Source organism: Carettochelys insculpta, chromosome 15 (assembly GCF_033958435.1).
Source record: "Carettochelys insculpta isolate YL-2023 chromosome 15, ASM3395843v1, whole genome shotgun sequence".
Classification (NCBI taxonomy): Eukaryota; Metazoa; Chordata; order Testudines; family Carettochelyidae; genus Carettochelys; species Carettochelys insculpta.
Genome location: NC_134151.1, coordinates 39,607,591 through 39,634,980, shown reverse-complemented (window position 1 = coordinate 39,634,980; position 27,390 = coordinate 39,607,591). Strand labels below are relative to the sequence as shown.

The 27,390-nt window shown below is 65.7% G+C and overlaps 1 protein-coding gene across 1 annotated transcript; it reads right to left on the bottom strand.

The window, feature by feature from the left end:
• Nucleotides 1–24,340, bottom strand: DBN1 (drebrin 1). Its single transcript, XM_075009367.1, has 14 exons — nt 24,100–24,340; nt 17,812–17,867; nt 17,462–17,574; nt 11,996–12,070; nt 11,142–11,288; nt 10,443–10,520; nt 9,854–10,005; nt 9,421–9,484; nt 8,724–8,789; nt 8,199–8,313; nt 1,899–2,033; nt 1,268–1,821; nt 919–1,018; nt 1–830 (listed from the first exon to the last, which is right to left on the bottom strand). Exons 1-14 carry the CDS (start codon nt 24,183–24,185, stop codon nt 760–762), a joined length of 1,812 nt encoding a protein of 603 aa, XP_074865468.1. The 5' UTR covers nt 24,186–24,340; the 3' UTR covers nt 1–759.
• Between the last annotated feature and the right edge of the window lie 3,050 nt (nt 24,341–27,390).

The window sequence follows — 27,390 nt, the reverse complement described above, 5'->3', positions numbered from 1 at the left end:
TGGGGGAAGGCAGTTTCTTTATTAACATACATTAGCACGTTGCCAATACACAGTTGTGCTTTCAAAAAACCCAAAAAACCGATTACTAGAAAGGGACCAAGCGAAGGGGGAGGGGCAAAGCAGAGGGCATGGGGGGGGCTCCGTCTGGGGGGTTCCCACATGGCCGGGGTCTGGGTTTAGGGGGGGTCCTTGCAGCTGAGACAGCCTCCAGCAGGGAGGGCGAGGGACCAGCTCTCTCCCAGCCCTCCCCAGTGGGCCCCTAACCTGTGGGAGGACGCGTCCCCCTTGGGGGCGGCTGAAGTGACAGGGCTGTAAGCCAGCCAGAGCCGCACCCACACGGGCGCTTTATTGCCAGGTTTCATTTTAATTCGTGCAAAGTTTGTGGGGCTCTGGGCAGAGCCGGGGGGGGCAGAGGGGCCCCAGCCCCATGCCCAGAGACCCAGCTGCCCAGCCTGCCAGGGCACGGGTACGGGCACAGCAGGAGCCGAGGGGCACGGAGAAATATACACGCTCAACCCAAGGAAGAAGGAGTAGGGGCAGGGGCGCTACCAGGGAGGGGTCCACAGGGCTCCTAGAGAGAGTACGTTAGAAAAGGGTGGGCGGGAGTGTAAAAGTGGCCCTGGTGGGCAGGGTGCCGCAGGCCTGGCCCATCCAGCCTAGCCCAGGGGCCCCTGCTGATGGAGAGATGGGGGCCAGGCCCCTCACTGCGGGCGTCTCACGCTGCTGGTCCCGGGAGTCTGACGCTCACAGGGCCCAGCCTTAGCCGCTGCCCCCGAAGCTCTCCTCGTCCTCAGGCACGGGGTCAGCATCCCAGCAGGTGATGTCGATCTCTGTGGGAGAGACGGCTGTTAGCACTGGGCAGCCCAGCTCCCGAGGGGGCTAGGCCAGGCCCCAGGGGCACGAGGCTGCGGGACTCACCAGGTGGCTTGGTGTAGAACACTGCGGGAGGGGTCTTGGCGGCCGGCTCCACCTGGCTCAACTCCTCCTCCTGTGACTGGCTGAAGTAACCTTCGCTGGCCTGGAAGAGACGGGCACCGCCATCAGCCCCCGAGCCCAGCGGTTCCAGCCAGGGCTTGCAAGCCCTGGGAGCTGAGCAGTGCCCTATATGCAGCTGGGTGGACTCTGGCTCCAGCACACTGGGCCCCGTGGGGTCTGTGCCCGGCAATGGCAGAGCTAGGGCTGCGCCAGCTGTGGGGCAGGCGCCCCAGGGGGCTGGGCTCAGGGTGCAGCAGGAAAAGGCATTCCTGCAAACTGCGGCTGCGCTCACCTGCATCCCTTCCTTCTGGGCCATCTCCCCGTTGGCCAGCAGCTGGGGCTCGGCTGGCTGGCTGCTGGTAGCCTCCTGCAGGGCCTGCTGGTAGCTGAGCGTTAGCGGGTGTGGCCCCTCCAGGCTGGCCAACTCGGTGTCACAGAAGGTGGCTGGCGGCTCAGGCAGCTCATCGAAGTTCAGCAGGTTGTCGTCAGGCAGGGCAGGGCCCCTGGGGGTAGCTGGGGGCTCTTCGACCTCCAGCAGGAGGGGAGCAGGAGGCGCAGGCTCCCAGGCACCCGGCAGGGTGGGGGCGGCGCTGTCGTTCTGCCACAGGTCAAGCAGGGTTTCTGGGCTGGGGCCAGGGGGCTGCGTGGGGCCTGGGGACTCGCCCTCCGTGGGCTGCGCAGGGACAGGGAACAGCAGCGGCTCTTGGGGTTCCAGGAAGACCAGGTCCTGGGTAGGGCCCAGCTCACCCCCCTGCACCACTGTCCACTCGGGGGCCCCGGGAGGCTCATCAAAGACCCAGTCCTTATCTGCTGCCGCCGGCGCCTCGCGGCCCGGCCCTGGCGAGTCTGCAGAGGGGAGAGAGCGCGTCAGAGTCCCACCCTGGTCCCGCCTGCCCCCAGGGAGGGGCACCCCCTGTGCCCACCTGTCTGGGGGGCCTGCAGCGTCACTTGGTCCTCTGCCCTCTCCGGCTGCTCCCTGGCGGGCGTGGAGGCCGGGCTGGACTCACCCGGGCTGCAGCCCACGGCAGAGGCCTTTCTGTGAGGGTCCGACTGGCTGCCTGCAAACAGACAGTGAGATGGAGCGGAGGGGGCCCCAGCCAGCACGTGGGCAGGCCCCTCACTTACAAATTAACATGCATCCTCATTTGCATACATAGCCCCGCCCCTGCATTCCCTTCCCCCACCAAGAGTCCCGCTGCCCATTGGGTGCCTCCTCCCATAGCTGGAGGGCACCACTGGGTGGCTCCTCTCCCTCACTGGGAGCCTTGCCAGCGGACAGGCCCCTGGGCCCCAGGCCAGCCACCGCCCAGACAGCAGGATGCTTTGGCCAGGCAGTGGGAGCCCTGGAGGGAGCTCAGAGGGGCCTGTGCCCCAAGGTCCCCCTTAGCCACCTGCCCCAGACCATGCCACACCCCAGCCGAAAATGCCGTGGGAACGGCCCAGCACCTGGCTTGCGGCAGGGTCTGGCCGTGGAGCTGCCTCCCCTGGAGGGTTGGAGCCATCCTCTGCCCACGGGGCCCAATCGCCCATTCGCTGCTTTAGGGAGACACTTCAAATGTTTATTCTACCGAAACCAGCCCCCAATCCCGGCTCCGGCCCCAGCACGCCCGTGATCCCAGCCCCAGCCTTGGCACGCCCCACCCCCATCCCGTCTCCGGTACGCCCCTGCTCCAGCACACCCCCAATCCCGGCTCCGGCCCCAGCATGCCCGTGATCCCAGCCCCAGCCTTGGCACGCCCCCCCCCCCCCATCCCGTCTCCGGTACGCCCCTGCTCCAGCACACCCCCAATCCTGGCTCCGGCCCCAGCACGCCCGTGATCCCAGCCCCGCATGCCCCCGATCCCGGCTCCGGCCCCGGCACGCCCCGGCTCCAGGACACCCCCAATTGTGGCTCCGGCCCTGGCACGCCCCAGCTCCAGTACACCCCCAATCCAGGCTCTGGCTCTGGCAAGCCCGTGATCCCAGCCCCGCACGCCCCCAATCCTGGCTCCAGCCTTGGCACGCCCCCAATCCCAGCTCCGGCCCTGGCACGCCCCAGGTCCAGCACACCCCTGATCCCGTCTCCAGCCCTGGCATGCCCCTGATCCTGCCCCCCGTGAGCCCGGCTCCGCACACCCCCGATCCCAGCTCCAGCCTTGGCACGCCCCCAATCCCGGCCCTGGCCCTGCACACCCCCAATCCCAGCTCCAGCATGCCCTCCAGCACGCCCCCAGCCCCGGCTCCGGCACGCCCCCAATCCCAGCCCCAGCCCCCGCATGTCCCCGATCCCGGCCCCACACATCCACAATTCTGGCCCTGGCACGCCCCCGATCCAGTCTCTGGCCCCGCACGCCCCCGATCCTGGCCCTGGCTCCAGCACGCCCCCGATCCGGGTCCCGGCCCCAGCACGCCCCTGATCCTGGCCCTGGCCCCAGCCCCCAGCTCACAATCCCAGCTCCGGTTCCTGATCCTGGCCCTGCATGCCCCCGACCCCAGCTCCAGCATGCCCCAATCTCAGCTCCAGCCCCGGCACACCCCTGATCCTGGCTCCATCTCCAGCACGTTCCTGATCCCAGCTCCGGCCCTGGCATGGCCCTGATCCCAGCCCCAGAATGCCCAAGTCCCAGCCCCCGGCACACTCCACCCTGGCATTCCCCAGCCATGCCATGCCCCATTCCCAGGCACCCTGCAGTGCACACGACCCCGACTCCAGCCCCAGCCCATGTCTACGAAAGGCGGTTCCTGGCTCCCCACTGGGTCCTCACAGCTGCTTCCTCCTGGGCCAAACCACTAGTGACCTGCAGCTGCCACCGCCCCACTGCACAGTGAGCAGCACCGGCGCTGGGTGGGGCGTCGGGGCTGCTACCTACATGGGAAGGAGAGGTTTGGAGTGCGGTGGCAGGTGACATAGGGGAAGGGGGTCCGTGGGGGGGAGGAGGAGGAGGAAGAGGAAGAGGAGGAGGAAGGTGGCCCACTGTCAGGTGCCCTTATGAAAGGACAGTGCAGACGACCTGCTGGGAGAAAGAGACAGACGGACGGACGGACGGAGACAGAGAAAGCAGAGAGAACAGTCAGTTCCCAGCGCCCACGGGGACAGGTGCTGCGGGGTGCGGGAGGGGTCCTGCCCTGGCTGGAGCCTGGCAGCCCTGCCACCCCTCGGCCAGCCCAGACCGCGCCTGTCGCACCCCCTCACCAGGCCAGGCCGGGCCGGGCAGCTACCAGCCCAGGGCTGCACGCAGACGCCCCCTCAGTCTGCCCGCAGGGACTCCAACCCGGAACCCATCGGCCGCTCCTCCGGCAAACCAGGCCGAGCTCCTCACACCCTCCTGGACCTGCCCCAGTCCCCTTCCCCGCGGGGGGCCGCCCTGCAGCCAGCCCAGCCCCGCCCCGCCCCGCCCCGCCTCTTTCTGCAGCTCCTACAGCCGGGCAACAACCCCGCCCGTGCACCTGCCCCCCAGCCCCACAGCAGGGCAGCACCCCTCAATATGCACCTTTGCCCCTCCCTAGCCCCAGAACCAGCCCCCCCCAATGCACACCCATCTCCTGGTCCACCTCTGGAGCCAGGCCCCTGTACTTCAGCCAACTCTCAGAGTCCGGCCCTGTCCCCCAATGCACAGCCCTGCTCCCCACCAGCCCCCAGAGTCAGCCCCCACCACCCCAATGCACGGCCCTGCCCCCCGCCAGCCCCCAGAGTCAGGCCCCACCACCCCAATGCACGGCCCTGCCCCCCGCCAGGCCCCACCACCAGCCAGCCCCCACCACCCCAATGCACGGCCCTGCCCCCCGCCAGCCCCCAGAGTCAGCCCCCACCACCCCAATGCACGGCCCTGCCCCCCGCCAGCCCCCAGAGTCAGCCCCCACCACCCCAATGCACGGCCCTGCTCCCCGCCAGCCCCCAGAGTCAGGCCCCACCACCCCAATGCACGGCCCTGCCCCCCGCCAGGCCCCAGAGTCAGCCCCCACCACCCCAATGCACGGCCCTGCCCCCCGCCAGCCCCCAGAGTCAGCCCCCACCACCCCAATGCACGGCCCTGCCCCCCGCCAGCCCCCAGAGTCAGCCCCCACCACCCCAATGCACGGCCCTGCTCCCCGCCAGCCCCCAGAGTCAGGCCCCACCACCCCAATGCACGGCCCTGCCCCCCGCCAGGCCCCAGAGTCAGCCCCCACCACCCCAATGCACGGCCCTGCCCCCCGCCAGCCCCCAGAGTCAGCCCCCACCACCCCAATGCACGGCCCTGCCCCCCGCCAGCCCCCAGAGTCAGCCCCCACCACCCCAATGCACGGCCCTGCCCCCCGCCAGCCCCCAGAGTCAGGCCCCACCACCCCAATGCACGGCCCTGCCCCCCGCCAGGCCCCACCACCAGCCAGCACCCAGAGTCAGCCCCCACCACCCCAATGCACGGCCCTGCCCCCCGCCAGCCCCCAGAGTCAGGCCCCACCACCCCAATGCACGGCCCTGCCCCCCGCCAGCCCCCAGAGTCAGGCCCCACCACCCCAATGCACGGCCCTGCCCCCCGCCAGGCCCCACCACCAGCCAGCACCCAGAGTCAGCCCCCACCACCCCAATGCACGGCCCTGCCCCCCGCCAGCCCCCAGAGTCAGCCCCCACCACCCCAATGCACGGCCCTGCTCCCCGCCAGGCCCCAGAGTCAGCCCCCACCACCCCAATGCACGGCCCTGCCCCCCGCCAGCCCCCAGAGTCAGCCCCCACCACCCGAATGCACGGCCCTGCCCCCCGCCAGCCCCCAGAGTCAGGCCCCACCACCCCAATGCACGGCCCTGCCCCCCGCCAGCCCCCAGAGTCAGGCCCCACCACCCCCCAGAGTCAGGCCCCACCACCCCAATGCACGGCCCTGCCCCCCGCCAGGCCCCACCACCAGCCAGCACCCAGAGTCAGCCCCCACCACCCCAATGCACGGCCCTGCCCCCCGCCAGCCCCCAGAGTCAGCCCCCACCACCCCAATGCACGGCCCTGCCCCCCGCCAGCCCCCAGAGTCAGCCCCCACCACCCCAGTGCACGGCCCTGCCCCCCGCCAGGCCCCAGAGTCAGCCGCCACCACCCCAATGCACGGCCCTGCCCCCCGCCAGGCCCCAGAGTCAGCCCCCACCACCCCAATGCACGGCCCTGCCCCCCGCCAGCCCCCAGAGTCAGCCCCCACCACCCCAATGCATGGCCCTGCCCTCCGCCAGGCCCCAGAGCCAGCCGCCACCACCCCAATGCATGGCCCTGCCCCCCGCCAGGCCCCACCACCCCAATGCACGGCCCTGCTCCCCGCCAGCCCCCAGAGTCAGCCCCCACCACCCCAATGCACGGCCCTGCTCCCCGCCAGCCCCCAGAGTCAGCCCCCACCACCCCAATGCACGGCCCTGCTCCCCGCCAGCCCCCAGAGTCAGCCCCCACCACCCCAATGCACGGCCCTGCCCCCCAGCCAGCCCCCAGAGTCAGCCCCACCACCCCAGTGCACGGCCCTGCTCCCCGCCAGCCCCCAGAGTCAGCCCCCACCACCCTAATGCACGGCCCTGCCCCCCAGCCAGCCCCCAGAGTCAGCCCCACCACCCCAGTGCACGGCCCTGCTCCCCGCCAGCCCCCAGAGTCAGCCCCCACCACCCTAATGCACGGCCCTGCCCCCCAGCCAGCCCCCAGAGTCAGCCCCCACCACCCCAGTGCACGGCCCTGCCCCCAGCCAGCCCCCACCACCCCAGTGCACGGCCCTGCTCCCCGCCAGCCCCCAGAGTCAGCCCCCACCACCCCAGTGCACGGCCCTGCCCCCAGCCAGCCCCCAGAGTCAGCCCCCACCACCCCAGTGCACGGCCCTGCCCCCCGCCAGGCCCCAGAGTCAGCCCCCACCACCCCAGTGCACGGCCCTGCCCCCCGCCAGCCCCGAGTGTCAGCCCCCACCACCCCAGTGCACGGCCCTGCCCCCCGCCAGCCCCCAGAGTCAGCCCCCACCACCCCAGTGCACGGCCCTGCTCCCCGCCAGCCCCCCGAGTCAGCCCCCACCACCCCAGTGCACGGCCCTGCTCCCCGCCAGCCCCCAGAGTCAGCCGCCACCACCCCAATGCACGGCCCTGCCCCCCGCCAGGCCCCACCACCCCAATGCACGGCCCTGCCCCCAGCCAGCCCCCACCACCCCAATGCACGGCCCTGCTCCCCGCCAGCCCCCAGAGTCAGCCCCCACCACCCCAATGCACGGCCCTGCTCCCCGCCAGCCCCCAGAGTCAGCCCCCACCACCCTAATGCATGGCCCTGCCCCCCAGCCAGCCCCCAGAGTCAGCCCCACCACCCCAGTGCACGGCCCTGCCCCCAGCCAGCCCCCAGAGTCAGCCCCCACCACCCCAGTGCACGGCCCTGCTCCCCGCCAGCCCCCCGAGTCAGCCCCCACCACCCCAGTGCACGGCCCTGCCCCCAGCCAGCCCCCAGAGTCAGCCCCCACCACCCCAATGCACGGCCCTGTCCCCCGCCAACTGCTGGAGACAGCCCGTCCCTCAAAACTCCAGAGTCAGCCCCCACCCCACAACACAGCCTTACAGTTGATGAAAGGCTGGATATGAGTAAACAGTGGCCCCTTGTAGCCAAGAAGGCTAACGGCACACTGGGGTGCATTAGGAGGAGCATTGCGAGCAGATCTAGAGAAGTGGTTATTCCTCTTTATTCAGCACTGGTGAGGCCACATCTGGAATATTGTGTCCAGTTTTGGGCCCCCCAGTATAAAAAGGAAGTGGATTTGCTGGAGCAGGTTCAGGGGAGGGCAATGAAAATGATGAAGGGGCTGGAGCACAAGACCTGTGAGGAGAGGCTGAGGGATTTGGGCTTGTTTAGTTTACAGAAGAGAAGACTGAGGGGTGATTTAATAGCAGCCTTCAACTTCCTGAAGGGGAGCTGTAAAGAGGATGGAGAGAAACTGTTCTTGGTGTCAGACGGCAGAACAAGGAGCGATGGTCTGAAGTTACAGAGGGGAAGGTGTAGGTTGGATATTAGGAAAAACTCTTTCTCCGGGCGGGTGGTGAAGCACTGGAATGTGTTGCCTGGAGAGGTGGTGGATTCTCCATCCCTAGAGGTTTTTAAGTCCCGGCAGGACAAGGTCCTGGCTGGGATCACCTAGTGGGGCTGATCCTGCTTTGGATGCTGAGGTCCCTTCCAGCCCTGGGACTCTATGGCCCCCACCACTCCTGCCAAACCCCAAAGCCAGTCCCCACCCCCAGGCACAGCCACAGCACCAGGCCTGGCCCCTGCAGCCCCTCACCTGTCCTGTGGCTGAAGGGGGACGTAGCATCGGAGCTGCTTGAGGCCACTCGCTCCTGCTGCTTGAAGAACTCGCGGGGGTTGTCGGGGCGCTGGGCTATGATGGCGGCAGCCTCCTGCCACGGCAGAGCCAGAGCTGTGAGCTTCCTGGAGCAGTGCCCCCAAGCTGGGCGTGCCCCCGCCCCATCTGCCCCCCGCCTGCCCCACCCACCCACCCCCTGACCTGCCACCCACCCCTACCCCCACCCAAGTGTCCCCACTCCCGCCTGCCCCTGCCCCCAGACCTGCTGCCCGCCCCGCCCCCCATCTGTGCACCCCCGCCCAAGTTCCCCCCCCACCCCCAGACCTGCCGCCTGCCCCGACTCCCACCACGGCGCACCCACCTGGGCCCACTACCCACACCCAGCCCCCCCACAGCTCACTGCATTGCGCCCAGCCAGGCTAGCCCGAGGCCAACGCTGTCCAGGCCCAGTCACGGCTGTCTGCAGCCTGAGTGCCAGCCCAGCCCCTCTGCCCCCGCTCTCACCTCCACCTCTGACTCCGACTTCTTCAGCTGTCGGCTGTCCTCCTCCTCCTGCTGCTGCTGGTCGCCCTGCCGGGAACCTCTGCATCAGCCCCAGCGCTGGGCAGAGAACCCTGAGACCCTCCCCGCACACCACCGGGCCCAACACCCCAGCCCCTGGCTGCACAGGCAGGACCTGCCAGGGCTTCATCTGTGGTGGGAGGGGCAGGGCACCCCTCGCCAGGACCGGGGGGGGGAGGGGCAGGGCACCCCTCGTCAGGCCTGGGAAGGGGGGGAGGGGCCAGGGCGCCCCCTCACCAGGCCCAGGGAGGGGGGAAGGGCCAGGGCGCCCCCTCACCAGGCCCAGGGAGGGGTAGAGGCAGGGCGCCCCCTCACCTGGGAAGGGGGGGGCAGGGGCCAGGGCACCCCCTCGCCGGGCCCAGGAAGTGGGGGAGGGGCAGGGCGTCCCCTCGCCGGGCCCGGGAGAGGGGGAGGGGCAGGGTGTCCCCTCGCCGGGCCCGGGAGAGGGGGAGGGGCAGGGCGTCCCCTCGCCAGGCCCGGGAGAGGGGGAGGGGCAGGGCGTCCCCTCGCCAGGCCCGGGAGAGGGGGAGGGGCAGGGCGCCCCCTCGCCAGGCCCGGCACCCATGCAGTGGGGACTCCTGTGTGGGCCAGAGCTGGGGGTGCCTGGGGGCTCTGCGCTGCGCCCGGGCGCACCACTCACGAAGATGGACTGCTGCTGCAGACGTCGCCTCGCCTCCTCCGCCTCCAGGCTCAGCTGCTTCCTCCTACCCCAACAGCCAGCAAGGGGCCTGAGCCACGCGGCCTGCGGCCTTCCAGCCCCGCCCCCCGCCCCACCCCGCCCCCCGCAGCTCAGTGTGCGGCTGAGCGCAGGACTCGGCAGCCCCCACCCGCGCCAGGTCCCCGCATCCTGGACCACGAGCAGCAGCCCCGGTTCACAATGCACCAGCCCCGTCGCCCTCCGGCAGCGGAGACAGACGAAGGGCTCGGCCCCCCTGCGGGCAGCCCTGACGCGCTCCCGGCCCGAAGTCCAGCCGAGCCTGCCCAGAGGCTCCCGCAGGCGTACGGCACCCGCGAAGCTGCACAAAAGCAGAGGGGACCCACCGGCCACCTGCAGCCCGCGGCCGCGGCCTTGCCTGTGCTCCTCGATCTGCTCCTCCCGCTCCCGGTAGCGCCTCTCCCGCTCCTCCTGCTCCAGGCGCTCCTGCTCCATGCGCTCCTGCTCGAACCGCAGCCGCTGCTCCAGCACCTTCTGCCGCTCCTCCTCCTTCCGCAGCTCCTCCTCCTTCTGCGGGGGAGCCCCAGCACCGGGCAGTGGTCCCACCTGCCCCGCCCGGGCTCCATCCCGTCCCATCTCCGCTCCTGCGTCCCCAGGCCAGACCCAGCACCCTGCTCTGGGCCCCGGGACCCCAGGCTAGACCCAGCCTCCCCAGGGCCCCACTCTGGGCTCAGCAACTCTGTTCCTCCGGCACCTTGCTCTAGGCCCGCGCCCTGCTGCGTGGGGCCATTGCGCTGACAAGGCTGGGTTGGGGGCTCCCTCAAGTGGGGGGCAGGGGAGTGCCCCATCCCACTCCCAGGGAGCCTTGGGCACATGCCACCCGCGAGCACAGCAGACGACGTCTGGCTGAGAGCAGCCCGTGCTGCGCAGAGCCCTGCCGGCTGGTCCAGGCCTGGGCACGTGGCTGGGGTCTCCCCACGAGGAACGCCTGCCCCCCACGGCCCTACCTTGGCCTGCTCCCAGAACTGCTCCCGGTTCAGCCGCTTCATCTCCACAGCTGCATCCGTCTTCTGGTACGTTGTGCCCTGGAACAGAGGGGTCGGGGTGAGAGGGGTCCTGGGCACTGGGGGGAGGGGGCGGTGTCTTGGGATCTGTCGGGCCAGTGTTCACTGTAAGCTGAGTGCTTGGGCAGCTGCCCGGTGGAGCAGCCACAGCCAGCAGCGTGCGATTCACCTGGCGGGGCGTGTGCACCTCGGCGCAGAGCGCTTATTCCCACGTGGATGGGAAACATTAGAACAAACATTGGTGGGGCGGGGGCAGTGTCCTGGGGACCAGTGGGGGGAGGGGAACCAGAGCCCCAGGGATCCAGGGGGGGGCGGGAGGGGAACCAGCGCCCCAGGGATCGGGGTGGGGGAGGGGAACCAGCGCCCCAGGACCAGCATCTGCAGCCAGTGGGATTCTCCCACGGTCGCTGCCCCCAGGCAGGCCCTGCCCTGGTGCCCGTTGGGGACCAGAGGGCTCCTTGGCAACTCCCAAAAGATGTCTGGTGCTGGCAATGGACAGCGTGGGCCTGCAGGCGCCACACAGGGACCCTTTCTCCCCGTCTCCCGAGAGCCCAGACCCTGAGCGGTGGCTCGGGCAGGCGACTGGCAAGGCAAGTCCTGCAGCCTGCGGGGGAAGGCGGCACGGCCCAGCCGCAGCCTTACCACAGGCTCAGCGTTCTCGCCCTCTCGCGGCCGCAGGCGGTGCAGCACGGGGCTGGAGATGCGAGCCAGGCCGTTGGACAGGCGCTGCCCAATGGCCCCTGGGTCCACGTCCTCCACGCTGCTGGCGTTAACGATCACATCCACGCCCTGCACCGGGGAGACCAGCATGAGAGACCCGGGCCCGGGCCATCTGGCATGCAGCCCACAGCTGCCTGACCCACCCCAGTGCAGAGCCAACCCCTTCCAGTTCCCAGCACCGCCCCTGGGCTGGGCTGCACCCACCTGCCCCTGGCAGGCCTCCGAGAGAGCTGTGAGCTGGCCCGTCCCAGCGCCGCAGTAGGGAGGGTCGGGGGGAGTCAGTGTGAGCCCCAAAGACCTCCTGCCTCAGGCTCCTGCCGGTACTCAGAGCTCCCCAGCCGGCAGGGGACAGAGGGGGCTGCAGACACAGGCCTCAGGCCAACGGTCCCCTCCGGCTGGGGTCTGCCTCACCCCCCGAGAGTGGGACCCGCACCCAGAAGGCATTGCCACTGACTCCAGCCGCCGCCCTGTGTTCCCTCTGCCCAGCTCTGCTCTGCCTTGCCTCTGCCCCCGCATCCAGCAGGCAGGTAAGGGCTGCTCCGGGCTGGCTGCAGCCAGCGGGGGGAGGACTGCAGAGCCATTTCAAAGGCTCAGACTTCTCTTCTCCTCTGGGTGGCAGGTGAGCCAGGGCTCAGCAGTGCTGGCTTGGCCCTCGGCAGCCCAGATATCAACCTGGCAATAGCGGATACCCTTGGGAACGCTGGCAGGGCCACGCTAGCCCCTCAGCCTGCCTGGAGCAGCCCTTGCACCCCAGTTCATTGCCCTCCACTACTGACCTGGAAGAACTCGGCGATCTTGGCCACGTGGCTGGCACAGGTACACTTGCGGGCATCGGCCACGTCCTCCCCAACCTGCCACGGCATGGAGAGCAGAGTGAGGGCTCCAGTACTGCAGGGCAGAGCCTGGCCAGGGTGCTGCCAGCTGGCCCCGACTTCCAGTCGAACAGGGGCTGACAGCTTCTCCCCCGCTTTGCACATGCTGTCCCTACCCTCGTGCCCCAGGCACAGGCCTCCACCTGCCATGCTGGGCTCATGCCTAGGAGCACAGCTTCCTGCCGGGCAGGAACACAGCTCTGGGCCAGATTCCTGGTGCCGGCTGATGCTCCAGGCCGTGTGGTAGCTGACAGCTACATAAGAACATAACAATGGCCATACTGGGTCAGACCAAAGTTCCATCGAGCCCAGCATCCCATCTGCCGACGGTGGCCAATGCCAGGTGCCCCAGAGAAGGAGAACAGAAGACAATGATCAAGTGATTTATCTCCTGCCATCCATCTCCTGCCCTTGTTCTGAAGGCTAGGGCACCCTACTTTACCCCTGGCTAATAGCCATTTATGGACCTAACCTGCAAAAATTTATCAAGCTCTTTTTTAAACCCTAATAGAGTCCTGGCCTTCACAGCCTCCTCGGGCAAGGAGTTCCACAGGTTGACTGTGCGCTGTGTGAAGAAAAATTTCGTTTTATTAGTTTTGAACCTACTACCCATCAATTTCATTTGGTGTCCCCTAGTTCTTGTATTATGGGAAAAGGTAAATAATTTTTCTATATTCACTTTCTCCACACCATTCATGATTTTATATACCTCTATCATATCGCCCCTCAATCGCCTCTTTTCCAGACTGAAAAGTCCCAGTCTCTCTAGCCTCTCCCCATATGGGACCCTTTCCAAGCCCCTAATCATCTTAGTCGCCCTTTTCTGAACCTTTTCTAATGCCAATATATCTTTTTTGAGGTGAGGAGACCACATCTGCATGCAGTACTCGAGATGTGGGCGTACCATAGTTTTATATAGGGGAAGTATGATATCTTTTGAATTATTATCGATCCCTTTTTTAATAATTCCTAACATCCTATTTGCCTTACTAACTGCCGCTGCACACTGCGTGGATGTCTTCAGAGAACTATCCACTATAACTCCAAGATCCCTTTCCTGATCTGTCGTAGCTAAATTTGACCCCATCATGTAGTACGTGTAATTTGGGTTATTTTTTCCAACATGCATTACCTTACACTTACCCACATTAAATTTCATTTGCCATTTTGCTGCCCAATCACTCAGTTTGCTGAGATCTTTTTGTAGTTCTTCACAATCCCTTTTGCTTTTGACTGTCCTGAACAACTTGGTGTCATCTGCAAACTTTGCCACCTCACTGCTTACCTCATTTTCTAGATCATTGATGAACAAGTTGAACAGGATCGGTCCCAGGACTGACCCCTGGGGAACACCACTAGTTACCCTCCTCCATTGTGAAAATTTACCATTTATTCCCACCCTTTGTTTTCTGTCTTTTAACCAATTCCCGATCCATGAAAGGACCTTTCCTCCTATCCCATGACCACCTAATTTACATAAAAGCCTTTGGTGTGGGACCGTGTCAAAGGCTTTCTGGAAATCTAGGTATATTATGTCCACTGGGTGCCCCTTGTCCGCATGTTTATTAACCCCTTCAAAGAATTCTAATAGATTAGTTAGACACGACTTCCCTCTGCAGAAACCATGCTGACTTTTGCCCAACAATTCGTGCTCTTCTATGTGCCTTGCAATTTTACTCTTTACTAGTGTTTCTACTAATTTGCCTGGTACTGATGTTAAACTTATCGGTCTATAATTGCCAGGATCTCCTCTAGAGCCTTTTTTAAATATTGGTGATATATTGGCCGTCTTCCAGTCATTTGGTACCAAAGTGGATTTAAAGGATAGGTTACAAACCACTGTTAATAACTCCGCAATTTCACATTTGAGTTCTTTCAGAACCCTTGGGTGAATGCCGTCTGGTCCTGGAGACTTGTTACTATTCAGCTTATCAATTAATTCCAAAACCTCCTATAATGTCACTTCAATCTGAGTGAGTTCCTCAGATTTGTCACCTAAAAAGGCTGGCTCAGATTTAGGAACCTCTGTAACATCCTCAGCCGTGAAGACTGAAGCAAAGAAATCATTTAATCGCTCCGCAATGGCACTGTCTTCCTTGATCGCTCCTTTTATATCTTTATCATCCAAGGGCCCCACTGCTTTTTTAGCGGGCTTCCTGCTTCTAATGTATTTAAAAAACATTTTACTATCGTTTTTTGAATTTTTGGCTAGCTGTTCCTCAAAATCTTTTTTGGCTTTTCTTACTACATTATGACACTTAATTTGGGAGTGTTTATGTTCCTTTCTATTTTCCTCACTAGGATTTGACTTCCACTTTTTAAAAGCTGCCCTTTTCTCTCTCACTGCCTTTTTAACATGGCTGTTTAGCCATGGTGGTTCTTTGTTAGGTCTCTTACTGTGTTTTTTTATTTGGGGTATACATTTAAGTTGGGCCTCTAGTATGGTGTCTTTAAACAGTTTCCATGCAGCTTCCAGGGATTTTAGTTTAATTACTCTACCTTTTAGTTTCTGTTTAACTAGCTTCCTCATTTTAGTGTAATTCCCCTTTTTGAGCTCCGCTCAGACTTCGTTGGGTGGGGTGCCCCATGCCTACACCCCGGAAATCTGGAGACCGGAGCCCAGCCCAGCCCAGCCGGCCCCAGTGCAGAGACACAGCGCTCCACCAGGCGGCAGAGCAAGAGCACCATGGGTGCTGAGACCAGAAGGGAGCTCCACAAAAGCTATGGGGCAGGTACACATGGGGCCGCCACAAGGCCCCATCCATCCTCCAGCCAGGTGCCCGGGAGATGGGTGGATGGACTCCTGCATGTTCAGGCAGAATCACAGAACCCTAGGGCTGGAAGGGATCTCAGGAGGTCATGGAGTCCAGCCCCCTGCCCAAAGCAGCATCAACCCCCACTAAGTCATCCCAGCCAGGACCTTGTCCAGCTGGGACTTAAAAACCTCTCGGGATGGAGAATCCACCACCTCTCTAGGCAACACATTCCAGTGCCTCACCAACCGCCTGGTGAAGTAGTTTTTCCTAATATCTAACCTCCACCTCCCCCTCTGCAACTTCAGACCATTGCTCCTTGTTCTGCCATCTGGCACCACTGAGAACAGTTTCTCACCATCCTCTTTAGGGATCCCCTTCAGGAAGTTGAAGGCTGCTATTAAATCACCCCTCAGTCTTCTCTTCTGTAAACTAAACAAGCCCAAATCCCTCAGTCTCTCCTCATAGGTCTTGTGCTCCAGCCCCTTAATCATTTTTGTTGCCCTCCCCTGAACCTGCTCCAGCAAATCCACATCCTTTTTATACTGGGGGACCCAAAACTGGACACAATATTCCAGATGTTCCCACCTATTCAGCACCGATGAGGCCACAACCACTTCTCTAGATCTGCTCGCACTGCTCCTCCTAATGCACCCCAGTGTGCCGTTAGCCTTCTTGGCTACAAGGACACAGTGTTTACTCATATCCAGCCTTTCATCCACCATAACCCCTAGGTCCCTTTCCGTTGTACTGCTGCTGAGCCAGTCGGTCCCCAGCCTGTAACAATGTTTGGGATTCTTCCGCCCCAGGTGCAGGACTCTGCACTTCTCCTTGTTGAACCGCATCAGATTTCTTTTGGCCCAGTCCTCCAATTTATCCAGGTCACTCTGGATTCTCTCTCTACCCTCCAACGTATCTACCTCTCCCCCTAGCTTTGTGTCATCCGCAAACTTGCTGAGGGTGCAACCCAGTCCCTCATCCAGGTCATTAATAAAGATGTTGAATAACACTGGCCCCAGAACCAAACTTTGTGGCACTCTGCTTGAAACCAACTGCCATCCAGACATAGAGCCACTGACCGCTACCTGTTGGGCCCAATCATCAAGCCAGCTTTCTATCCATCTTATAGTCCAAGGGTCCAATTCATACTTCCTTAACTTGTGGACAAGAATGTTGTGCAAGACCATATCAAAATCCTTGCTGAAGTCAAGGTATATCACATCCACTGACCTCCCCATGTCCACAGAGCCTGTTACCTTGTCATAGAAGCTGATCAGATTGGTCAGGCAGGACTTGCCCCTGGTGAATCCATGTTGGCTACTTTTGATCACTTTCCCCTCTTCCAAGTGCTCCAAAATGGATTCCTTGAGGATCCCCTCCATTATTTTCCCAGGGATTGAGGTAAGGCTGGCCAGTCTATAGTTCCCTGGATTGTCCTCCTTTCCTTTTTTAACAATGGGCACTACGTTTGCCTTTTCCAGTCACCTGGGATCTCCCCTGATCTCCAAGAGTCTTCAAAGATAATGGCCAAAGGCTCAACAATAACATCTGCCAATTCCCTCAGTACCCTTGGGTGCATTAAATCCAGACCCATGGACTTGTGAACATCTAGTTTTTCTAGGTAGCTCTTAATTTGTTCCTTCCCCACCGATGGCTGCCCTCCACCTTCCCATACTGCATTGTCTCGCACCGCAGTGTGGGAGCTGTCCTTGTCCGTGAAGACTGAGGCAAAACAAGCATTGAGCACTTCAGCTTTTCCTACATCATCCGTCACTAGGTTACCTCCCTCACCAAGGAATGGCCCCTGACTATGGCCCTGAGCTCTGGCCACAAGCCAGTGGGGCCCAGTCTACATTCCCAACTCCAGGAGAGGTACAACCACTCCCAGCCTGCACCAAGGAGCTTCCCAGTTCATGCCACTGCCGGTTCCCCACCAGCCTCTGCAGCTCCTCTGCTAGCGTGCTGTCCCATTTCCAGCCACCACCCCCGCCCGCAGCCTGCTGCACTGTGGGCCCTCCGCTCCCGAGAATCTCCTCCCATGTCTGCGCCCAGAGAGCAGCGGCAGGAGAGCCGCAGCCTTTTCTGCATTCAGCTAATGGAGCCCATGCCCCCAGGCTGGCCCAGGCCCTGGGTCCCTGAACCTTCTGCACATGGCCAGCCCTGGCTCAGCAGGTTCCCATCCCAGCCTGTTCCGAGTCTCTGCTGTCCAAGCTGCTGGCCTCATCCAGCCACACACCCCAGCTCCCCAGGGGCCAGGTACAGATCTGTGCCAGCCACAGGTGCCAGACGGCCCTAGGCCTGACCTGCCCCACCCAGACATTGCCAGTCATCTGCAAACGTCACGAGCAGCGAGTTGGTATTTCGTCCCACTCCCACTGAGCAGCATTAGGTCAGGAACGCCCCCGACCCCCTGTGCACAGACCCCCCACTGCCTACAGAGCTGTTAGCCTATGGGGCAAGCACCCCACCGCTGCACAACAGCAAGACCCGCTCCCCCCTCCACGAATCAGGTGAGGGACGACCCGCCAGACCGAGCCCCAGCCCCAGCATCACCCCGAATCTGCAAAGGGGCTGAGAGAGTCGCTCCCGCCCCCAGCCCTGCGCCGGCCTCACTCACCCAGTTGACCAGGACGTATTTGGGCAGGGCTGCCTGGGGCTCCTTGACACTGCAGAAGCCGTACATCACCTTCTGGTTCTCGAAGTGGGCAGACAGCTCCTGCAAGCCCCCACCTGGCAGGGCAGAGAGGAAGCAGCCAGGCCAAGGTCAGTCTGTCCCTCTGCTGGGCTGGAGCAGGGAGGAGCCACCTCCCAGTCTGGGGTCTGTCTGTCTGTCTGTCTACCCACCCCGTGCCCCAGGAGAGATGCTCCTTGAGGGAGGGGTGTTCACGTTCCCAGCCCCCCAGCTGCCAGGAGGGAGGGAACCCCGGGGACCGTTGGCAAAGGCGGTGGCGGGCAAGGGCCCCTTACCTCCCGACGCAGCCAGCTTCAGGTCGTCAGAGTCATCCTCGTACGTGTACAGGGCCCTGGGGGAGGAGAGCACATGAGGGGCGGGGGGGCTTCCCCCCAGCAGGGCACCTTCGCCCCACGCACGGTACACCTGCCAGGCCACCCCCACCCCAGCCAGGGGCCAGAAGCCAGCACGTCCTGGCCCCAGCAGCTGGGGAGATCCCCAAAGGGAAGCCGGGGTTGGGGGGCTGTGTCCCGTCCCCCCCTCCCCCCACATGGCCCAACGCCCACCCTGCTGGCCCCCATGGGGGGATTGCAGGGCCCCCCAGTAAGGCTCTGCCACTAGCACTTCCACCTCCTGCTGAGCAGACGCCCTCAGCAGTGGGGTGCAGCCTGCCCAGCTGCCAAGGCCCCAGGCCAAATGCCAGCAGGGGAGAGCAGCCCCCGCCCAGGCGCTCCCAGCTGGGGCAGGATCCAAGCACCAACCACAGGGGGCCTGAGGACACTGTCCCCGTCACTCGGGGGCCCTGGCGGAGCAGCAGAACTGCAGGGTTGGGTCAGGGACTGGTGGTGGGGGATCCCAGCCCCAGGCAGCGCGGTGGCAGGTCCCTAGGAGCGGCCAGGCGCACCTCTTCATGAGCAGGGACTGGGGCAACGCATACCCTGGCGCTGCCGGCGCGTGAGCAGCGGGGATTAAAGCAACAGCAACTCAGTGGTGGGGCCTCCGTGGAGACGGCTCCTTGGATACCAGCCCCTCTCCCAGCTGTGCTGGGAGGACCCTGCCCAGCTCCACAAAGCCATGCTGCCTTTGCCCCCTGCATCACTTGCGCCCCACAGGCGGGGGTGGGCAGCCAGCAGAGCTGGTCCAGCGCTGGTGGGCGAAGACAGGGAAATTTCAGCTTATCTAGGCAACCAGCATCCCCTGTCTCCATGGCAACCACACAGCTCTCCAGCTGGGATGTCGCTCACAAGATGAGGAGGTGATTAGTGGGGGACGCAGAGGAGGTGGGGGATGAGCTGGTGTCTGGCAGGCGTCCTGGGGGGGCTCGAGCTGATGAGCCCTGCTCCCATGGACCACCTCTCACATGTATCTGCCCGATGCACTGCCCCTCCCCGCCGGCCCTGTCTCCCCAAGCTCCGAGCGCACCCCCAGCCCAGGCAGGCGCCCCGGCTCCCCGAATGTGCCCCCCAGTTTGCCCACTCCACTCCCTCTGGCCCCCATAGCCCAGGACCAAAGCAGCCCACCTCCATCTTCCCTGGCTCAGACCCCACCCCCGCAAGCTGGGGGCCGCCCTGTGAAGCTGGGGCATTTGCTGAGTCACATCTCCATCTCCTGAGCTGGGAGCCCCTCCCTCAGCACCTCCCACACCTGGCTCAGCTTCACCCCCAGCCAGTCAAGGTCCTCGGCCACTTGGGCCCAGAGCAGGACAGGGGAACTGGGCCTGGCCTTGGCCCCAGGCTGCCAGCACAAGTTTGCCACTCCTGCCTGGGGGAGGTGCCCTGAAGGCTGCAGGGACATCAGCACTGGGCGCCCAGCCTGTCCCAGGGAGGCCATAGGCCCAGCGGTACTCAGTCCCTCCAAGCCAGACGCTGCCCCCAGGTCCAGCACCCACCGAGTCTGGAGCCCAGAGTCAGCATGAGCTCCTCCCAGCCTGGCCCTGGTGCTACCCCAGGCCCCTGTGGGTGTCCCCAGCCCCCTCCCAGCCTGCAGAGCCCAAACCCAGCCACGTTGCTTCTGTGCCAAGCAGCAGGGGAGACGAACAAGGCCCCCCAGTCCCTGTGCCAGGCAGAGCTGGCGACGCCCCCGCCCCCAGCCCTGAGACACAGATAATGACATGAGGGAGATCACCATTAATCCCAAATCCCTGGAGCTGGAGCTGGAGCTGGAGCTGAGGACACCAGCCCTCCCCCACCAGAGCAAGACGCCCGGGGCTCTGGTGCAAGGCTCTGCCCTGCAGTACTGGAGCTGGAGTGGCGCAGCCAGCGGGGCAGGGATGGGGGCTGCATTCTGAGAGGGGAGCGGGTGTTACTGGGAGAACATGGGCCCCCCACAAGCCTGGGGTCACCGTGGGGCTGAGGGATACTGGGTTATTGCCCCCACACCCATGGCCAGGGCGTGCGGCTGTCTGAACCCCACTGCCCAGCCCGGGAGGAGGGGATGCCCAGGAGCCAAGCCTGGTGCATTCAGGAACCAGCCTGACCTCCCCTGAGTCACACACTGGGCAGCTAATTTTAGCAGCTTCGGTTTCGCTGTGTGCCTGGCCCCGGGCCAGCAGTGCAGCGCTGGTGTCAGCGACCGCCACAGCCACCTCTGCAGCCAGCACTGCTCAGGTGGGGATCTGTCGCACAGCAGCAACGTTAGACGTGGGCCTAGAATGCATCTCCCCTCAGGGGGACCTGCCCTGTGACCCTCCCAGGCCGTGGCACAGCGCACGAGCCACTGTGCATCCCAACTCCTGCAGCAGAGAGTTCCACAGGCCATCGTTACTGCCAGCACCCACAGGGGCCCCAGGACTCCCTCCAGTTGCCCCACTGGGTCCATTTTCCAAGGCAGCGAGACCCCCAGCTGCCCAGAGCGCTGGGGCACCCAAGGACAAGCTGGCCAGTCACTGCACAGCCAGGCCCAGGGGATGCTCAGGGTACGGGACCCCTGCAGGGAGGCAGCAGAGACAGAACCCCTCCGCTGGAGCTGGGGTCCCGGGGGGGAACTGACCTCCTGAGACCCTCCCACAGAGCGTCCCGTTGTCTGACCCTTGCACCCCAGCAGCTACGCCAGCCATTGCCCCACGCCCTGAGAGCAGTCCCACCGGCCCGCACGCCTGGGCCCAGGCAGCCTGCCGCAGGGCCTAGCTGCCAGCGAGCGGCGACCACAGGCCCCGGATGTGCTTCAGCCACACCTGCCAGCAAGCGACTGGAGCACGGGGCAGCCCTAGGCCCGTCCCAGCCCCGTGCGCCACAGCAGGGGGAGAGAAGCCCCAGCCCAGCCGGCCCAGGCAGCCCCAGCCTGCCACATGTGTTTCCAATGCAGCCCCAGCCCCAGGGAGTCCCGGCATGGAAAAAGCCAAATTCCTTTCCGATGGAGTCATGGGCCCAGCGCTTCCAGCAGGCGGGAGGGGGAGGGGCCACTCTGACCCCAGACCCTCCGGGAGACCTGGGGAGGGGAAGGCCCAGACTAAACACCCCTTGGCTGTCTGGGCAGCCAGGCCGGCCAGCCGCCCTCCCTCGGTGGCCTGGCTCCAGTGGCCGCCCTGCCCAGGCAAGGCCTGCCCTGAGATGCCCATGCCCCACGGATGACCTCGGCACAGCCTCTCTCCCCAGGACTGGGGAGCAGCAGGGAGCCGCCCCCCCCCCCGAGGTTTGCACAGGAACCATTCAGGCCCGGTGCTGGGGCTGCTGCAGCTCCCTAGACACGGCCATGGCCGCTAACCCAGCCCCAGCAGCGACCAGGCAGGAGCAGACAGCGCAAGGAGGGAGCCAGGCCTAAGGACCACCCAGCGTCGCTTCTTCCACGGCTCTCTCCTCGCCGGGGGCGTTTCTATTGCTCCCAGCAGCTCTGGCTGAAGCCACCCTCCCCTCCCGGCAAGCACCCCTGCCCCGCCAGGGCCGGACGGCTGCGGGGCACGGCTCTGGCCGGAGCTGCCCAGGAGGCCAGACCCTGGAGACTGGAAGCCTGGGGCTGGGCCGGGCTGCGGAGAGGAGGTGACCAGAAGGCACTGCCCTTGGGGCTGTAGTTGTGCAGCACACAGCCCGCGCCCCAGCCTCTGCAGGAGCCCATTGTTCAGCCCCTGGCCGGCCCGTGCTGCGTCTCCCAGGGACTGCCGCGCGTGAGCAGACTTGGCCCCAGCTCTGGCCCCATGGGGATGCCTCCATAGCCAAATGGGCCCACGTGGGAGCCACGGGGGAGGGGGCCCAGCTAGAGAGCTCTGCAGGAGTGTCAGAAGCCAACCCAAGACTGACCAGGTCTCCTGGCCAGCGACGTGCTGCCCCCCGCCAGCGGGGCCAGCCCCTTAGGAGAGCTACCACTCAGCATGGCACTGCCCCACAAGGACTGCGCCAGGCCCAGCACATGCCCCCTCCGGCCTCACCCAGCCCAGCTATGGCAGGACGTCCCCTGGCCAGGGTGCCCAGTGCAGCTCTGCTACCCCGCCCGCCCCAGCTCCAGTCTGGATGCAGCCACTGAACCCTGGCCCCCTCCAGGGATTCCCTCTCGGGCAGCTGCTCAGCCCCATGTGACATCAGTGGGCCAATCAAATGCCACTGGAGCAATTTGCATGTGTGCTGACTGACAGCAAGCTGGGCCCCGCCCCTCAGCGCACACGGTTGGTGCACATTGGGCAGCCAGGCAGCGCCAGCCCCTCCCCGCTCAGTGCCCTGGGCTCCAGGAGCCCAGCGAGCGCCTTCCCTGGGCCAGGCTCTCTGCCCTTCCCGGTACTCGCAGACCCCCAGAGCCAGGGCTCTGCTCCCCCAGCCGCCAAACCCGGCACCTTGGCCTAGCCACCTTCCATGCAGCAGCCAGGTGCCCTCAGCCCACCCCAGAACAACACCTTCCTTCCCACCTCCCAGCAGCCGTGCCTTGGCCTCCATCCTGAGCACTCTGAGCCGACTCTGGCCCCGGCCCCACCCCTGGCCCTGGCCCACCCGAGTGCTGAGACCTCCCCCTGCAGGGACTCAGCTCTGCCTTTTGCCCTGCCGCCCCTCCCTCCCGCCCACCCCGGCAGCTTCCCCTGCTCGGGCTCCTTCACCCCACAGGTCAGAACTGCCCAGGAGCCTGGGGCCACGCTGGCCTTGGCCTCCACCCCCCTCGCTGCACCACCTGTTCCCTGGCCGTCTCCCCACAAGCCTCTGCAGCTGCTCCCTGGCCCTGGCCCCAGCCCCTGTTCCTGTTCCTCTGCAACACTGACGGGGAGGGGGCAGCTGCTGCCCCTCCAAGCCCCTGGCTCCTGTGTAGGAGCAGAGCAGCTCCTGTGCTGTAGCCCTTTCCTGGGGCAGGTCGAGGCAGGGCAGCACCACCAAGCACGGGGAGCAGTGCAGGCTCGCTGGGAAGGCCTGGTGGGGAGCAGGCTGTACCAATGGCACAGCCAGGCGAAGGGGGTACAGGGGCTGAAAATCCTGCACCACGCTCAGCCAGCCAGGATGGGAGGGGCAGAGCCTCACGCATGGGAACAAAGGGGGACAGACTCCAGGTGACCGCCTGGGGCCAGCATGTGGGTCAGAGGAAAGCTCCCAGCCCAACTGTGCAGGGAGCAGCCATTAGCTCCCCCCATGCCCTGGACAAAGCAGTGGCCAGAAGTGTCCGGCAAGGGGCTCTCTCACCCCATCAGGGCAGTGGCAAAACTAAGAGAGACCTGAGCCCTACCTCCCCCACGGGCCTCATGAGGGGCGGGAGGCCTGGGCTGAGGAGACACTGCCTAGTGCCTCAGAGCTGGGCAGGGGGACCCACAGGCTGGCACAAAAGGCTGGCCGGCACCCATGCCACGCCAGGGGCTGGAGCAAAGGAGAGCCTGGCAGAGGACAGGGCCATGGGGCTCTCTTGCTCCACGCCAGAGCCGCTGCTGCCCTTTTCCAGCCAGGGCCGCCTGGGAGCTCTGAGCCACAGCGAACGGCACCAGGAGCCGAGAAGATGCCAAGCTGGTGCCCAGGCCCACAAGGTCCTTCCCCGGGGCCCAGAGCCGCGTTCTCCCCTCTGCCCTGCACCGCTGACCTGGCTCTCCGCCTGCAGCCAGAGGCACCAGCGCTCCCAGCTCCCCGCCTCGGGGCTGCAGGTGACTGTGGGCCTCCCTCCGCAGCGCCCCAACCGCACAGGCCAGCGGCAAGCAACGGGGGCACCGCCGGGGCGCTGCCCGGGAGACATGGCAAGAGATGGGCCCCAGCCCGCGCTGAGAGGTGCCGGGGTCCCGCCGGAGCCGGCCCGCGGGGGGTGGGCACGGCTGGCAGCGGCCCCGCGAGCCCCTCCCCCAGCCCCCCAGCGCCTCCCCCTCCCCCAGCCCCACCCTCCTTTGTGCAGCTCCTCGCTAGACACTTGCGCCCCGAGGGCCCGGCAGCCCGACACCCGGGCCGGGGAAGGAGGCCGGGCTGGGCTGGGCCGGGCCGGGCCGGGCCGGGCCGAACCGAACCGAACCGAACGCGGCGCCGGGAAGCCGGAGTTCCGAGGGCTGCAGCAGCCCGGGCCGGGTCCCCACGCCGCCTCCTCGCGCCCCGGGGCGCGGCGGCTCCGGGGGTCTGGCGCCCAGCGTGGCCCCTCGTGGGCGGCCGCGGGCCCGGCCGGGGCTCCCCACGCGCGGGCCCGCACAAAGGCGCTCGCTCGCTCACCAGTCCGTGGGGCTGCCCTCGCCGATCACCTCCTGGTAGGCGGCCAGCAGCGCCAGCCGGTGCGCCCCGAAGCTCACGCCAGCCATGCCGGGCCGCGCTCCGGGACCGACCCACCGACCGGCCGCCTGCCCGCCTCGCAGACACTGCAGCCGCAGCAGCCGGGCGGGCGGGGCGGGCGGGCCAGGGGCGGGCCGGCTCCGCCCGGCCTGAGCGCCGCGTCCCGGCCCCTGCCTGCGCCGCCCCCGCCCACCTCCGCCGATGCCCGGGCGGACCCCGTCCCTGCCCGCCCCCTTTTCCTCCCACCGGTCCGGCGCAGCTCTGGCCCCCCGGGGCGTTTCCCCGTGCCCGCCTTCCCCGATTCGCCCAGGGACCCCGCACTGCCCGGGCCCCCGCGCCGCCTGGCCCAAGAGCCAGCGAGGCCCTGACTGTCCTGCGGGTGTTTGCGTCCAGCCCGGGGCGCTGAGTCAACCCAAGTCCGGGGGGACCGGCCAGTGCCCGGCGAGGTGCCGGCGGCGCAGGGGTGCAGCTCCAGACATCGAGGCTGGAGGCCCTGCCCGGGTCAGACGTGAGGCTCCCCCCGCCTGGCCCAGCGCCAGCCCTGCGCACCCCAGCAGGCTGAGCCAGGCCAGGCCAGGCCGGTAGGCCTGTGCTCTGAGCAGCCAGGGTGTCGCTCCAGCTTCCTCTGAGCACCCACAACGCCCACTGGCCCCACAGCCCTGCCCTGCCCCAGGGCCGCCCCCCTGCACCCACCTTCCTGTTGTGTGGCACAACCCCTCTGGCAGCACAATGCCCTGGGCCCAGCCTGCTCCCTGGCCCCTCTCTCGCCCCTGTGCTGCTCAACCTGGCACCCTGGGCCCGAGGCAGAGCGCAGCGCCGTGGCTGCTGCTCCAAGCCTCCCCAGGGTGGGCAGGGCTGCCGTGGCCCCTTGCGTGGTAGGTGCCAGCACACCACTCCTGTCTCACTTCCCTTGTTAGTGCGGCCTGGCTGTCCACGGCAGCGATGTGCCACCTGGCTCTCCCACCCATGCGCTGGCATGCAGCCGCCCTGCGGAGCTCCCTGGCTGGCCCCAGTCAAGTGCCACCCTGCCTGGGAAGCACCTGGGCCAGGCCTCTTCCACTGTACAGCTGGTATCATAGCCCCAGGCTGGACCTCACCCCTAACCCCAGCGGCCAGAGTTCAAGCTGCTTTTTAAAGACTTCAGCAAGCACTGAGGTGCTGCCCCCCTGAGCTGCCAGGCCCCAGCACGCGCTGAGGGCTGCCCCAGCTCCACAGGCTCCTCTCCAGCAGTCGCAAAGCAAAGGCCAGCCGTGTCAGGGAAGAAGCAGCATCCCACCAGGCAGCCATGGGCAGTGCCCCACCCAGAAAGCAGCAGCCACGCTGGACCCTGCCCTTGAGCACATGGGCAGCCGCCAGCAGGGGCCAGCTGCTGGCTGCAGCTTGGGGCCTCCTCCCTAGCGTTAGCCTTTCTCAGCCCTGCCCCTAGGACATTCCGCTGCCTGGGGCCTCCCCCAGGACCTGGCCTAGCCCCTGGCTGCATGAGCCAGGGACCGGCCCAAGCATCTTCCCTGGCAAGGCAGCTGCTCTTGTGCTTTGGCCGTGTGCCCTCCTTTGCCACACACGTTCCCCTCGGGCCCAGCCCCAAGCTCACCCAGGAGCAGGAGCGGCTGGCACCAGCTGCGCCCCAGGCAGGCTCCCAGCCATGCTGCAGGAGCGGGCGTGGACTCAGGAGGGAAGGCTGCAGCCAGCACACCTTTCGCTGCCCCGTGGCAGCACAGGGTGGCAGGACGTGGGGGCTCTGTCCCTGGATGCCGTGCTGCTGATCCCGCTGTCCCAGCCCCATGCAGTCAGATCCCATACAACAGCGAGGGCTTAGCCCCCTGCACAAGTGGGGTGGCTCCTGCCTGGCACTCTGGGGTCCTGCCTGGATGCAGATCCATCACTGCAAGACCCACAGGCTCCTGCCGCTGCTGCGAGGTGGAGTCTGGGCAGCTGCTGCCATGCCCAGCAGCTCTGCAGGCTGCTCTGGGCCCCCTGCACCAAGATTTGCACAGTCCAGCATCTGGGGCTTTGTTCTTGCCAGGCAGCAGGACGGGGCAGAGGCCCAGCCCCAGCTCTGCCCATGGCCCAAGCTCCCCCCACTCCTGGCACAGTGCTGGAGGGGCCTGGCCTGGCCTGGCCTGGCCGCAGAGCTCAGCCCCCTGCACTGCTCGCAGCTCAGACCCAGCCGCAAAGGCCGACACTGCAGGCCAGCAGGCCTGTGCTTGCGGGGCTGCCTTCCCCCCGCTGGGCAGTGCTCCAGCTGGAGAGCACACGAGTGAGTGCCTCTGCCCAGGGCACATGAAGGGTTAGGCCTGGCGTGCCCCTGATTGTCCTGTTCAGTCCCCCCGAGCACCTGGCAGTGGGTGTGGCTGGCAGCCAGGCTCCCAGCCTGGAGGAGCTGACCCAGCAGGGCTGGTTGCTGCAGGAGTGGGTGAGATGGGGCAATGGTGTAGCTTTATGGCACCCCCAGCATCACAGCATCCCGGCTGCCTCAGGTGCGCAGAGCCAGCAAATAGGCTCAGCCCAGAGGCTGGTCCAGTCCCGTTCCCTGCCCCTTACTGCAGAGGGAGGTGCAGGAACCAGGGCAGGACAACCTGTCCCACAGGCCTGAGCCCTTCCCCACGGGCAGATGTGCCGTCACAGCTCTGCAGCCTCAGGGCCAGCCCCTCTCCAGCTCTGGCTGTCTGAGCCGCTGGCACCCAGTCTCACTGGCTAAGTGCGCTTGTTTGGAAATCTCCCCGGCCAGCACCACTGCAGGCCCCGCTCCTCGCATTCGGCAAGAAGCCCCCTGCCCACCTCCCCTGGCTCGTCTCCTGCTAGCGCCTCGCTCGCATGCGGCAGAGTGCCCCGGAGCCGGAGGTCTGGCACTGAGCAGTGTGGCCTTGTACGGCCCAGGGGATCCCCCAGCCCTGCCTGAGCAGGCGACTGCATTGCTGTACACAGCGCTGCTGGGGAGCCGACCACCCGCCCCAGCTCAGCCTCCTCCTCCCATGAGGCATCCCTTCGCACTGAGCAGCACTGAGCTTCTTCCCCCCCGGCCCACACGCCAGGCCAGGCCAGAGCCCTGCAGTGCCTCAGCTGCTCTGGATAATTGTGTCACTGCATGTGGGGCCGGCTGGCTGCTTGCCCCCTTCTGGCCCCTCAGCACACCTGGGACAACGCCCGTCCCCCTTGCAGCCTTTCGCTAGGATGCGTAGCGACCATCTCTCCTCCCTCGCGGCGTCTGCCGCCCCGGAACACCTCGCTGCACCC

Bases quoted from the DNA above. Each gene is read 5' to 3' on its own strand.
- DBN1 (XM_075009367.1), bottom strand. From the start codon at position 24,185: ATGGCTGGCGTGAGCTTCGGGGCGCACCGGCTGGCGCTGCTGGCCGCC. The intron at 2,034-8,198 runs GTGAGGGGCTGC...GTCTGTTTGCAG, and splicing joins CCCCTTCAGCCACAGGACAG to GCAGCCAGTCGGACCCTCAC. The intron at 831-918 runs GTGAGTCCCGCA...TCTCTCCCACAG, and splicing joins GTTCTACACCAAGCCACCTG to AGATCGACATCACCTGCTGG.